This window comes from Anopheles merus, chromosome 2L (assembly GCF_017562075.2).
Source record: "Anopheles merus strain MAF chromosome 2L, AmerM5.1, whole genome shotgun sequence".
NCBI classification, from domain to species: domain Eukaryota; kingdom Metazoa; phylum Arthropoda; class Insecta; order Diptera; family Culicidae; genus Anopheles; species Anopheles merus.
This window is the reverse complement of record NC_054083.1, coordinates 41,741,387-41,755,940: the sequence shown is the minus strand read 5'-3', so window position 1 is coordinate 41,755,940 and position 14,554 is coordinate 41,741,387. Positions and strand designations below refer to the sequence as shown.

General features: G+C 47.3%; 1 protein-coding gene across 1 annotated transcript in view; it reads right to left on the bottom strand.

Moving 5' to 3' along the window:
* Positions 1-1,117: 1,117 nt before the first annotated feature.
* The window catches only part of LOC121593943, a 44,235-nt gene continuing 30,798 nt past the window's right edge, over positions 1,118-14,554 (bottom strand). Inside the window, exons 5-8 of the mRNA XM_041916742.1 lie at positions 3,860-5,140; positions 2,758-2,948; positions 2,132-2,678; positions 1,118-1,383 (exon numbers count right to left, since the gene is read on the bottom strand). Of these exons, the coding sequence (XP_041772676.1) occupies positions 1,271-1,383; positions 2,132-2,678; positions 2,758-2,948; positions 3,860-5,140 (2,132 nt within the window). The 3' untranslated portion in view covers positions 1,118-1,270. The remainder of the gene's footprint in view (positions 1,384-2,131; positions 2,679-2,757; positions 2,949-3,859; positions 5,141-14,554) is intronic.

Here is a 14,554-nt window from a genome sequence, read left to right as displayed (position 1 = left end):
GGTTTAGTTCGCAACGTTCGCTTCTAATTGGCCTAACGCTCTAATCTCTAACGTGCACTATCTTCACTATTGATAGACAGCTGTTTGTCGATGTAGTTAGAAAAATGGCCTGTTGTTTTTTTTTAAATATGTTGTTACATTTTGACACTGAGTAATGCGACCCCATAAATCGGATCGGGGGAAAAAATATGAATACTTGAAAAGCAAATAAATAAATAAGCTAAAACGGACGCAATCAGGCCTCGCCAGACTATTGAAGTGCATCATTCAACGACATGCAATCGACAATCAAAGTGTCTGTGTGTTTGTGTGTGTGTAGGTGTGTTTATGTCGGCACTTCCTTTCCTGCGAAGGAAGCCGCCCTGTCCTCCTCCGAAATCGTCGTTGAACCAGGCTTTCAATAGTGGAGCCTAAACCTAACAAACGGCTTATCGTTCTGCTCGACAACGACTCGTTCCATTCTTTTTTTGTGTTGCTCTCCAATCTGTTTTCTTTAACACTTATCAATAATCTTCGTCGGCTCGTTAGACACATAGAGTAGTTAGAAAATGATAAAAATAAATAATTTTCCACTTCCACATAATGTCCCGCCGCGGTCGTTTGTGGAATCGTCGAACGAAAAAAAGGGATTGACGCATCATTTTATTGCTTCTTGTGCCTATCAGCACATTCAAATAGTGTTCCTTGTGTCGTAGATCCATTAAGATTTCTTTTTTTTCTCTCTAATGTTTACCGAACCTCTCTAGCCAAAGTAGGCAAAGCCGGAAAACCGCTTCTTCCTACTTCCGGAGCATCCCTTTCGCTCATCATCGCTTAAAAGTATGAATCTATCGCACCCTGTCCCTACTGTAACACACGCTAGCCTTACTAAACGAACGATAAATAGTTAGAGAGGGATGATGTAATTATGCTTTCTAGTGTTAGTGTCCGCTGCTAAGCTCTCGCCTACCTTCCATGCTGCGTTACGCATTGAGTTACGCATTTACTTAATTTCTAGTATCCGCTTGCGTGCTGTTGTATCGATAGTGTTCGCACCACCTCAACACGGGTATGTCGTATAAAATGTTGTCTCCTTAAAAGGGACAAGCGTTCAGCTCGCCCCATTGCGTCTTTTGGACCTTTTATTTACAAAAAAAAAAAAAAAAGAATCAGCACAATCACAGCACAGCGTGCTGCCGAGTGCAGTGGTACCGCGAACCTATTTATGGCCGTTCGAGCCGTAGCTGCGTGTAGCCACTCAGCCCGCCAGGTCCATGGTCCTGCGAGGACTTTATGTTCGTGACCAGTGTCCACCGGTGATGCGGCTCGTTCTACTCCTTGGCTTGGACACGACGGCCGGTACGATCGGTGCGAGGACGTTGTTGTAGGCAGGCGCCGGGCATCCTGTCCAGGAAAAGAGAAACAGAGTGAAGTGTGGGCATGAGAAAGCGGAAACAAAACACAGCCGTCATGTGGGGGTTGGGCATTTTGAAATGGAAACGTATTTCCGTTCGTGTGGCCATGGGGGTGTACACAAACATGCAGAGCTCTCATTTCCCGGTTTGCTGTGAATGTGCTGTGAGAGTGTTGGTTGAATAAATAACAATAGCACAGAGGGTGGAGTGGCATTTAAAAATCAAACTTTATGAGTGTTCGCGTGGCAGGCAGGGCATGGGGTGGGTGAAATTGTTAAAACACACACACACACACACACACACACACACACACACACACACACACACACACACACACACACACACACTGAGTGTGTTGTGTTTTATCCCTAACCACCCACTGAACCTCCCACAACGGCAGTTCCGTGCCAGGACTGGTGCCAGGATATTAAAATATTTAACTTGACGTCGCGCCTTTAAACGTTCTCAAAGTAGGTACGGGGCGATATGGATGGAGGGTGGCTTATGCCATGGGTGAGAATGTGGATGTGTATGGGTATACTATTTTTAAACTCCATACCATGCCATCGTCCGATATGTGGTCTTATGGAGGGGACTATGACAGTTGTGAGCAGTAAAAGTGGAAACAAAATCGATCCTTATCATTCAGCCGACATATGTTTACCATTAAAATAGTCGATAGTGGTGTGTGTCTGTGCTGTTATAACGATGTATTCTCCCCCCGAAGGACTACTTACGGCAAACGGAGCACCGATCCTCATCGCTACCATCACCACACCCGTCCCGGCCCGAGCAGACAATCGCGGTCGAGCGGCACCGTCCGTTGGCGCAGCGCATCGGGCAGTAGTTCCGGCCCCGTGCCGTCGGACCGCTCAGCAGCTTCACGAAAAAGTTCGGCACGGCACGCGATCCGCACAGGTGCGGCGGTTCGTCGCTTCCATCCCGGCAGGACACGATCGCATTGCAGTACTCGTACTCGGGCAAACACTCCCCGCTGCGGCACATGAACGTGTGCTCCGGGCACTTGCGCGACTTGCGGAAATCGCACCCAACCTCGTCCTCGCCGTGCGGGCACTGGGCCTTTCCGTCGCAGATGCCGGCCCGCGATATGCAGCGGCCACTCTTTTCGCACCGGAACGACAGCTCCGGACAGCTGGCCGCCCGCTGCTGCTGCGTACCGTTCGCCTTCTGTGAGAAATTGCACTCCTCATCGGACGCGTCGCTACAATCCGGGCGTCCATCGCACACGAAGAACCAGCTGATGCAGATTCCGCTCGAGCGGCACTAAAGTGAGAGCAGAAGAAATGGAGGGTGTTATTTTATACGTAAGAAAGAACTCGGTTCTAGGATGTGGGATGCGTACCTGGAACGTTCCCCGAGAGCAGCCAGTGTTGGTGGCCCGGCAAGCATCGTCCGGCGTGCGGTAGGAACAGTCGCAGCGTCCCTCATCGTTACAGTAGCTGTACGGGTCGGCCAACTGGCACTGTTCGTTACTGGCACAGGACAGTCCCAATGAAACGGGTCCGTCTCCCAAGTCCACACGAGTGCGTATTCCTGTTAATGGGTAAAAAAGCCATTTTGTTAATATTTGCAGATTGGATTGACGAAACTGTGTTCGGTATTGGTAATTTACTATACAGCTTGTTTATATTTCAACTAAAGATGAAGTGTTCTGAAAGTAGTTAACATTTGAGCAACAAAAATTGAATTAATACACAACTTTGTAGAGAAATTAAATTATCCATCCTTTGTTAATGATTTAGAAGATCAAAGGTATTTGTTATTTACACGCCTCAAAGATCTGCAAATATGTCTTTTAAATTTAATACGGCCAATTTATCAGACCAGACAATTTATCAGACCTTATCAACATCTATGAAAAGTTGTAAGAATATATGAGATAAAATTACTATTGTCTTATTTTGAATAAAAATAACTCAGTTTGGTGGAAAGAAGTGAAATGTTGACTCAATCTGACTTCAAACTACTACAACAGAAATTTACATATTTGATTTATAATTACAAAACAATCAATCAAAATTAGCAAAGTATTCATTGGCTTGAATTGAAAGTATTAAATATCAGGAAAATTTTGTTTACCTGTTATAAAAAGAAATCCTAAAATAAAATAAATAAAATGTATAAATAAAATCTATTTGAAATGGTTGGCTTTTTGGGAAAATGAACCCACAACTTCCTCGACTAATTCAATTTCTTCTCATTTTGCAAAAGTTTGCCGACCCCTGTAAACGTCGAACGTCTCTGTGGCTATTTATGGCAGAGCGTGACGTCATCAACACATCATGGTCCGGTACTATTACTATAAACTCACAACTAGATGGCGCTGCGCTGAGAGATTTCAAATCTCACGTGCTCGTGCTTTAACGGAAAAAGCACGTTTATGGTCTCGGAACTACTAATTTCCCCGCAATTAATTTCCTATTTTTAATACACCTTCTACTTACTTGCAGTGGATGTGGCTGCCGTGGTGGTGGAGAGCGGTGCTTCCGGTTCCATCGCCGTCGTACGGCTGGCCAACCTTAGCAACGTTTCCGTGGTCGTGTCAACTGCGTGCGTGTCGACGATTTCGTTCTCATGCTCGGCGTGGCGGGTCGTTTCGCGCGCCTCAAACCGTTCCTTCGGGGCGGAACTCTTCTCAACTAGCTCCTCTACCTCTTCCTCGTCGAACAGCTTCGAGTCCTGGCGGCGCAGCTGCACATCGTGGTACTGTTCGATCAGCTCGGTCGTCGTTAGTTCCTTCGCATCGTTCGCTTCCGTGTTCGATTGCTCGGTGGAGGTGGCTGCCAGTGTCGTTTCTTCCATTTGTTCCGTAGTGGCATTGGTAGTTTCTTGCTGTACCAGAGAAGCGGCTTGCTGGGTGTACGTAGCTTCAGGTGCATCCGTACGATCGTACTCCACCAGCTCCACTTCGTTCTCAACATCACTTGGTTCCTCCGTGTCGTACTGCAGCTCTGTGGTGGTAGGCTCATGGTTCTGTGTTAGGGTCGTCGTCTCACTGCGTTCCGTCGTTTGTCCATCGTTTGAAACGGTCACCACTTCGATCGTCGTCACACCCTCGCTGTCACTCTTGTCCAGGGCATCCTGTTCCCGCTCCTGCGACGTAATGGCTTCGGCAATTTCGCTAGCCCAAGCACCGGCCGTCGTTGTCGCGAGAGCGTCGGCAAGCTCCTGCCGCTTGAACTGCTCCTCCACCTCCTGCTCCAGGTTCGCATACTCCTCCGTGTTCTCGTACCGCTCCATACCGCTCACGGTCGTCGTCACACGCTCACCCTCGCCCGGATAGCGGCTGCTCGTAATCTCGATAAAGTCCGTCGTGCTGATACCATCCTCTTCCGAACCGGCCGACTGATATTCCGTGGTAATGTGGTCCTCCGCCGACGACATCCGCTCGTCCTGTGCATCGTCCCGCTGCACAATGTTGTCCACCACGATCACGTCGTCCTCCGTCGTGGTTGACATTCGATCGATCGAGCCGAGCTCATTGTCCATCTGCTCCGTAACGGCGGGCGCTTGCTGCTGCGGTTTGGTGAAAGCTGGCAGCAGCTCCGGCTCGGCTGGCACCGCTTCCGTTACCGGGTCCGTCACACAGGTCGGTCCGTTTTGGCGCGCCGGCGAGGTGCACTGACAGCGCCCGAACAGGTTCGGGATGAGGAAGTCGCAGTGGCTCGCCGCGTCCCACATGCGGCAGTGCGCGTGGCTGTAGCAAACCGTGCTCGGCTGGGCGGCTGCAAGAAGAGTCCGAGAAACACATGATAACGATTAAACGATTTGCAAAATACATGCACACAAATGGACACGGTGACATTTGTCAAATGCGTGCGCATTAGGGCACGCCAGCCCCGTTCCCCGGCGGGCGGGTTTTAATTTATGGCGCATACAAAAACGTTCCCGCTACCCGATTTTCGATTTCCGGTCGCACGCACACCGAGCCGAAAGAGGACAAGTGTTTTCGATTAAATTATTAGAAAGCGTACATCGCGCGGGCTGCATAAATGAATGCACTTTTTATGCATTTTCTGGCATTAGTGCTCTCTGAGTTCAGGATTTAAATGGAATGGGAAGAGCGAGAGAGAGAGAGAAAAAGAGGGAGCTGCATAAGCTCATTGCAGCGATGTCTGTGGCGTGCGGAAATTGAAAACGGAAAAGCTAATTCCCATCGACATTGGGGACAGAGTATCGGATGCAGTGAACCGAGCCAATCGGAATCGCTGTTTGTACGGTGAAAATGTGCGAAATAAATCATTCCATTGTTTGGGGAATGCTTAAAATTATATGTGACGTTGGGTTATTATTCTAACGTTAATCGTATTTTCAGGATCTCCAAAATGCTGTACTCGTATTGTCTCCCCACTGACATGCGAAGCTTGCTTTCTTTCCTTCACTTCATCCAATAGCTAGTTATCTTCATGACATCGAGCCGGTTCCATTCATTGCAAAGACCACCAAACAAAAGGCCCCATAACTGATCGGCAGTACTTGTGCGTGTCATACTGTCCCGCAAAACTGCTCGGGAACGGGTGACATCATACTCGAAGAGCGTTTCGATGGGCTAACCTTGCTAGTTGACCTACAAAGGGCGGGTTGAAACCATTCCCAGGTGAAAACTGCGTACACAAACACACACACACACACACACACACGGTGGTCGCATAATGCTCTACCATTTGTGCGAGAAGTCGGTACGCAATCTTGGCGAGCGAAATTATGTCACTAGCCACTCGTGTGTCTATTCCACTGACATAAATCGCACAGACGGGCGACCGGAAGCATTTTACTGCACCAAGCAATTCCGTAAGCATTGGGCAGGGTAGAAAACCCACTATTTACTTGGTCTGCTGCATCGCATTGCACACATTGCCAGTGGTGGAATCTTGCTGCGAGTTCTCAGCGTCATCTTCATTCCAGGGCGCGCCACAGTTGCGATATGCGGCGAGCACGCGATGATGCCTTGCGAGGCAGATGGGAGAGCATTGCGATATGCAACGATACCCCCCCCACTCATATCACATTTCCGTGTGAATTCGAAGCTGATCTGGGTTGAGGTTGGGAGCCTTCAGCAGCAGCAGCGTGACGGTACGTCATCAATTAGCCTACCTGGTGAAGTGTTTCGCAACTGGATACGGTGGCCACTTATCGGGTGTTTTAAGAGGTCATTTATCCGTCATTTTACATTGAAAATGCCTTGTAATGCAAAGACAGAGCTGTGCTCTCGGAGTTGCTGTGGAGATTGAGAACTCCCGGATCTTTGTGCTTATAATCGCCGTCCATTTATCAAAATGAACGTCCTATTAAATAGAAATCACAATTTCATCCTTAAATGTTACACTTCCCAGAAAATGCATCTAAACAAGCCGGAGAGGATAATTAGAGAAAATGGCTTCACTTGCGCTGCATTTCATCACAAACGATTATGGCCAATCATAAAGCATCGTTACCATATAAGCTCGGAACGTTCGATACGGAGCAGAAGAAAGGAGAGCCTCAAATCGTTTTCAAAGCACTTCGATTACTAATAGCACGCGACACGCGAGCGCGAGATCGTGGCTTCTATCAATCTCGGAATCCCCTTAGGATGGGAAACTGAGGTCAATTACCATACCTTACCCTCTCCCCCCCCCCCCCCTGTGGTGGCAATCGACCGTGGTAAAGAGGCGATTCAATTAATTCTCACCAACGACTGGCTGGCACGGAAAGCCGCGATTGCCACGATAGCAAGAGCATATCGAAAAGCACTCGGCCCGTCCGACGGATAATCGTAAAAACAAATGGTCCGTGTGCATCCGTGATGACATCTTGGTGATGCCCTCATCTTGCGCACAGTTACAGTTACGCGTTGTCCAAAGGAAACTTGATACCCTTTGCTTACCCAGCTCTTCGAACGCTCGGAAGAGTAACGATTCGCCTGACCTTGATTTGTGCGACACAATTCAGGTGCGAGTGAGGAGGCGGGAAAAAAGGGAAAATGACACTCTTATTCCGCGATGCAAACACGCAGCTTCTGGAGCGCCTGGTTAACCTGCCTGATTAATGACAGCGAAATTGTTTCGCTCCACTCCTCCCAAACTGCGAGCAGAAAGGGGTTGAAGCATAATTTTAGGTTTGTTATGCAAATTGAAGCTACTGCACGAGAGACATGCGCGCGCGTGTGTGTGTGTGTGCTTTTGTTTCCCTAAGGGCGTCTTGAGCGATGCGCGTCTTCGTCGAATGAACCTCGGTGGTGGAGAGTTGAGAACCATGCAAGACGTCAAGATCAAGATGAGTAAGTGAGTGCAGCTTTTGGGGCTAGGGCTAGGGAAGATAAAAATTAACCCACTTTTTTGTGCTTTTATTCATGCATGCTTTATGAGCTACCATCCCACCCTACGGCAAGGTGGGAGGGGGTCTTTTGTTTTGTGCCCTGACTTACATTCTTGCGTATGAATTTGTTCAAATTCCTTTTGATATTTTAATAGCCGGGTTTGTTGTGGCGATTGTAGTGATGGAAAATAGAATGAAGTCTTTTGTTAGCGGAACGGTTTGGCTTTTTGTAAGGAAAAATGGAGTGAAAGCTACAACTCTGAACAGTTTTGGGGGGTTGTTAGTAAGGGGTTTAGTAAGGTTAAAGCTAAAGTTTATTGTTTATAATGAATAGGAAGTAAGAATTGGTCAATTTACGATTTTTTCTAATTTTATTGTTCGTAAATATAAAAGGTAACCTAAGATAACTTGCTGTCGCAACCAGGATGGAGATCTGGTTAGTAACCAACCAGAGGTCCTCTCGTGGTGGCCTCAGTACTTTGATGAATTACTCAACGAGCAGGTGAATGAACAGCTAGAAGCGCCATTCGCAGATAGTGTCATGCTTCTGCTACCTAGCATAGAAGATTATAGAAGAAGATAAAAAGGAACCGACGGAATTGCAGCTGAACTGGTCAAGAATGGAGGTGCACGACTAGAAAACGAGATTCATCAAATTGTTACTAAGGTGTGGGATAGCGAATCGTTGCCTTATGATTGGAATCTCGACATCATCTACACCATATACAAGAAGGGAAACATGTTGGACTGCAAAAACTATAGGGGCATTACGATGTTCAATACCGCCTATAAAATATTCTCCCTGATCCTTCAGGATCGCCTTGTCCCGCACGTCGAAGAGATAGTCGGAAAGTATCAAAGAGGATTCCGAAACGGAAAATCAACCATTGGTCAGATCTTCACCATGCGGCAGATCTTGGAGAAGATGGCTGAATACAGAAACGACACATACCATCTCTTCATTGACTTCAAAGCCGCATATGATAGCATAGCCAAGGTAAAACTGTATGACGCTATGAGCTCTTATGGAATCCTGGCTAATCTGATAAGGCTAGTTAGAATGACTTGCCAGGTGAGGGTGGATGGAAAACTCTCTGGACCTTTTGCTACCACCAAGGTTCTGTGCCAGGGGGACGGGCTTCCCTGTCTCCTGTTCAACCTGGCGCTAGAGAGGGCCATCAGCGACTCGAGGGTGGAGACTTCGGGAACCATCTTCTATAAGTCAACCCAGATCCTGGGATACGCTGATGATATAGACATCATTGGTCTGCGACTCTCTTATGTAACAGAAGCCTACCAAGGGATCGAGCAGGCGGCAGAGAGCTTCGGATTGCAGATAAACGAGGCAAAGACCAAACTGATAGTGGCAACATCAGCGGGCCTACCAATAAATAATCAGAATCTACGTAGGCGTGACGTACCGATAGGTGAACGCACTTTTGAAGTCGTCTCACAATTCACCTATCTTGGGTCAAAGGTCAGCAACGCCAACATCATGGAAGCTGAGTTGCGCGCAAGGATGCTGGCTACCAACCGGTCATTCTACAGCCTGAAAATTCAGTTCACCTCAAAGAACCTGTCGCGATGGACGAAGCTGGGACTATATAGTACCTATATAGTATCGGTACTCACATACGCCTTTGAGACATGGGCACTGTCCAAATCTGACGAAACCCGCGTTCGAGAGGAAGATGCTCAGAAGGATACTTGGCCCCGTATGTGTGGAAGGACAATGGAGGAGCCGTTATAACGACGAGCTATACGAGATGTACGGCGACCTCACTGCGTGGTAGGTCCAAACTGAGGTGGCAAGATGGCGTGGAGGCGTCCGCCATTAAGGCCGGGATAACAGACTGACAGACGAAGGCGCGAGACCGTGAGCAGTTTCGGACACTCCTGAGGCAGGGAAAGACCCCAAAGCGGTTGTAGCGCCGGATTAGTAAGTAAGTTAGTACAAAAAAAAAATCAAAGATTTTATCGTTGATTTTCATTTCAAAAGGTACAAATGGCAACAAATACATTTGCTCTAGCTAAATAACACCAATCTGAATAATTAATTTGAAGCTTCTTTTCCTAAATTAAAAGCCTAATGAAGTGTTTTTGTAAAGTCAAGAGGCAAGATCTTATACCTCTTTTCTCAATGAACTCATTGCTAGCCCACTTTTTTCCCCGATCAAACCATTATTACCATGTCGAGCTGACAGCGAAACGCGCACAAAACACCTGTCAGTGAAGGGGCCTTCAGCCTCCATTGCAGCTCAATTGTTTGACCGTTTGTAAATCCCCCGACCGCGAGCGGGACTAATTTCATGAACACTCTATTAGGCGCAAGAAGCCGTTATTAAAACCCTATTTGTCCACCTTGCCCCATTGTGGCACCGGGAGCAGGACGCAGGTTTTCACTTTTCTTCCTACTGCTTTCCTTTTTCATAGCTCGACCGCGACCTTTCTCCTCTGTGGTTGGATAGCTCGCCCGTTCCAACACAAGAAGAACGAACGGCGCCCCGAACGGGCTTTATTGTCTGGGCTGAACTGTTTGAACAAATCATGCCCGCTGCCTGTAAATCCATTGCAAATCGGTCGGATAATGAGTGCACACTGAGTGGCGGTCCGTTTTTCGCCCTCGTCTGGTTGGTTGGCTGATTGTGCCTGCTGGTGGCGGTCATGGCAAGCTCGTGCCTATAGAATGAGCATAAGCTTTTCTCTAGCATGGTTTTTGGTGAGGGTTCCGGTGTCCAACGAAGGCGCTGGTGGAGGCTGTGCTGATGCTAAAAACACTTTGACACACTTCGATAGGGCCGAAGAAAGTTGCGCACAAGTTGCTTCACCTCCCTGCTGCCTTTCGAAAAACATATTTGTTTTATTGCACTTCAAATGAGTTAGTCGCGGCGTGTGCAAAGTCCTGTTCATTATGGGAGTTCATTATGGGCAGAAATAGGTCCCCTTTCGCAAGGTTGTGGCCTAGATGTGTAAGTAATTCGATTGGACATTTCGATCTCCCGTTGGTTACAGTGAGCAAGAAAAAAGCGAATCAAAAACATAATTAGAATACCAATGCCTTTCCTATTTTGTTGGTTGTAATAAGAGCAAATTCCAGTATTCCTTCAGATACGGCTGAATAAGTTCTCACAGTTCTTTGCCGCTTAGGTTTCGTCACCCGCTCGGATGGCATCTCATTAGCGAGAATATGCTTTCGAATGGACAAAGTTACGCAATTCCAGCGACCGGATTGCAATATTGTGAGCGCTTAATCCATGCTTCTCTCCTATCGGTCTCCCCTTAATGTCGGCAGGGCTCTCTGGAATGTTGATAACGCATTCTCCAAGGTAGTGAGAAGTTGCTGAACAGCAGGATTAAGACATACTTCAATGTACTGATGGGACAAACAAAACATGAGCGGTTGATAGGAAGGAATTATTTAATGATGCTTTTGTTGTGGACAGGAGCTTCTTGGGGGTTTGTTTGAGTTTGTAAAGCATTCATTGTGAAAAGGTGTCTGTAAGTAGCACCGTAACCATTATTAGCCCGCCTGAAACTCGTGGAAAATGGTGTTAATTCGCCATTGTACCAAACACGGGAAGAAGCGCAACGATCGGGGATTTTGTGTCCGATTTTGTGTGATTTTGGATTTTGTGTCCGATAAATTGGAACCGGATTTTTGTCAAATTCCTACCGCTCTTGCTTCGTTTCTAACACACACAAAACCCGACGGATGCGCCCTAAATGTGTGCTACCCTTTCCAAGTGATGGCAGCGAAGGGTGTTAAGAGTTTAAATAAATCCCTTCCCATTTCCCGTTAGAGCGTAGTCAGCGCGGGTGTCTGACTCAAATAAACGCCATTTGTGCTGTATTGTTGTATCGCCCAGCAGCCGCAGCAGCAGCAGCATCATAATTGTAGCACCCGAAAGATCAACCTGCGCTTGGGTAATCGAATATCCGCTCCGATTTTTTTGTGATTTTTTTTTTCTCGATCGGATTGGAAAAGAAATTCTTACGGTACGGAACGCCAAACCAAAACAAATGAAAGGAACAAAGCGAGAGAGGGTTTGCTGCATTGAAAGGGGGCGTTTGTTGAATAATGTAATTTTCGTGATCATTACCGCCTTATAATGGAAAGGCGCACTTGTGCGCGCTGCTGTGTGTCTGCCGAGGAAGCCACAAAGCGCAGAAGAATGCAGCGCGCCGCGGTTGATTGGGCGTACCCGGGGTTGTGGTTTTTGATTATAATTTTTCCCCCCTCCGTCTCTTACCGATTGACCTGCCCTACGATCGTTCCCTTTTTTGTTTTGTACGCCTGCAAGCTGTAATCGAGGTAGAAATGCTCATCCGGTGCCGGGAAAGTTCAAGTTCACGACCGGCACGCAGCGCACCAAGGCCTCCGCGGAGCATTAGCATAAGCCACATCCAAAGAGCCGGGCTGTGCCGGTACGGGAGTGCTGCAGCCGCCCAGACAGAATGCAGAACGTGCTGGAGAGAAGATGGGGTTTTGCGCTTAATAGAATTAACTGATTTCACGTCTACTATTACAGACCGTGCTTTGCCGGCGAATCGGTTGAAGCAATGTTTAAGGTAATGGTGAAATCGATCACCCCTTACTGGCGGGCTACAGTTATTGCAGTTAAATATTAAAAAAAGGCTCTGTGGTGTCTAGGTGTGCAGGAAGATTGCCCGTAATTACTTGCTTGCTTCCAGATAATAATTTCAGCAAAACGATCGTTTATTGCGTGCAAAATATATAGCTCAAACCGTCTGCAATAATTTAATGCCCTTTTTTGCGCACACGAAAAGAAAGTCAAATAATTGTCGAATTAAATCAAAACAACAGTTGCCCTTTTTTTTCTTTTGAATGATAAATCACTACCAAAACAAAGCTTTTGCCAACAAAAAACATCATATCTATTTCTCGAACCACTTTGAGAGTAAAACAGCAACCCAAAACAAGACGCTTTTCATTTCCGCCGTTCAACTGCAGCAGCCTCGTTTTTCCACGTGGCTCGTTAATCATGATGATGCGCAAAAAACCCCCAACAAACCAGTGTACATTACCACCCTCAATCTGGTGCATAGCATAATTTGTGCAACAAACAAACAAAAAAAAGTCCATTACGAACGAGCCCGCGTGGGAAAATGGCGTGTGAGTGCTCGTTTTTGATAGCTGCCCGGTCTTTTTCGAGGTCACGGCACGGGTTTTTGGGTTGTTGTTATTGCTTCCAGGTTGCTTTGTTGTGGTTTTGCACGCGCGAATTTCCATGCACCACATTGCGCCGAGAAGCGCACGTGGACGAGCCGCCGTTTGGTGGAGAAAGTGTTTGACAGTGCAAAGTTTCACTACCCACCAAGAAGGAACTGATCGACCGTTCCACATCATCGAAAGCCTCCGGAAAAAATGGTCGATTGATTGATTTTTACGAGAAGTGATTAATACTAGACGCGATCGAGGGGAACGGATGACCCGCAAGCTGCTACTTAAGTAGATGAAAATTAGACGTGTGCGTATCCTGTTTGGATTTTCCTGCAAAATAGGAAGCCTGACCACTTTCGCTGACTGCGTCATTGATCTGGTACCTAGTGATCGGTATTGTTCTTTGGGAAGGTTTTAGAGCGGGTGTTACGAAGCTTCATTTCCTGGGTGAAAGCGACGCGAACCATCGCGGATTAAAAACGAAGATTCGTTTTTTTTTTAAATGCCTCGCAAAACCCGAATCTATTATTAGATTGCTCTCCCAAACGTATTTCCTGTGTTATTAAGCCAACCCTGCTTAGTGAGCGCATTATGTGCAGATAAATCCCACTATAAATAGAAGAACAAAAATTATACAAATTTGTAGCTTCGAGGCTCTATGCCCTTTGTTGGGGAGTTAATGAAACTTTAGAAAACCATTTTAGAGATGAACCAATAAATTTCCCATTATTAATTGTCAACACAGATCGAGGATCGATTACCTCAACTACTCGCCACTTGTAGCTCGCTGTACCTAATTGTCGATCACTGTGTGTGTGCTCCACATTCCTAATAGACGAGCCGAGCTATGGATCCACTTCAAATCAATAATAGACAATTAAGGGGCAGGTTAAACGTATGCTTCCATTCCATACTGCTCGCCGAGGCCAGCAGCTGCTGCGGCAGCATCAAGCTCCACCGTTTTGCTCCCATTTTTTTTCTTCTTTGCTCCCCACTCCAAGCGTTTGTGTGTGTGTTCATTATTTCGGTAAAACATCGCTAATCGTCCACCATTACTGTCGCTGTTGTGAGCGAGATTTCTCCCAACACACACACACAGATACACAAATGCAACGGCTGGTGCTTGGTGCAGGGTGTGGTGCAGGTCCGGCTCACATGCTTCACATGCTGGGGTAAGCATCAAAATTGGACCAATCTGTGTTGGTCCGGCACTTATGTCCGGCGTGTTTGCCGACATAAAGACCCCTTCCGTCCGCCCGCCCGAACCCATTCAGCATAAGTGGGGAGAGAGACAGCGGCGATGACGACGACGACGATGATGATGGTGCAATACCATTGTTCCTGGTACCGCGCGGAACGTTGACGGTTGCTGTCACGTCATGGATCCGGCGTTGACCGGTTGACCGGAAAACGGGGAAGCAGCTCGCGCTCATTAGGTCGCCTGACGGTACCAGGTCATAGCCTGTGACATAGAACGGAGAACGGTACAGAAACGTGGCGGTGACGTTAAATTACGCGTAACATTCGTACACGCTCACACTGGCGTAGCGCGCCGGAACACGCGAGTGAACGGTTGCACTGTGGACCAGAACACAAACACACAGACACCATTAGCAGACTTTTCTATCCATTTCCGTCTCCGATGTGGTGGTCAGAATCG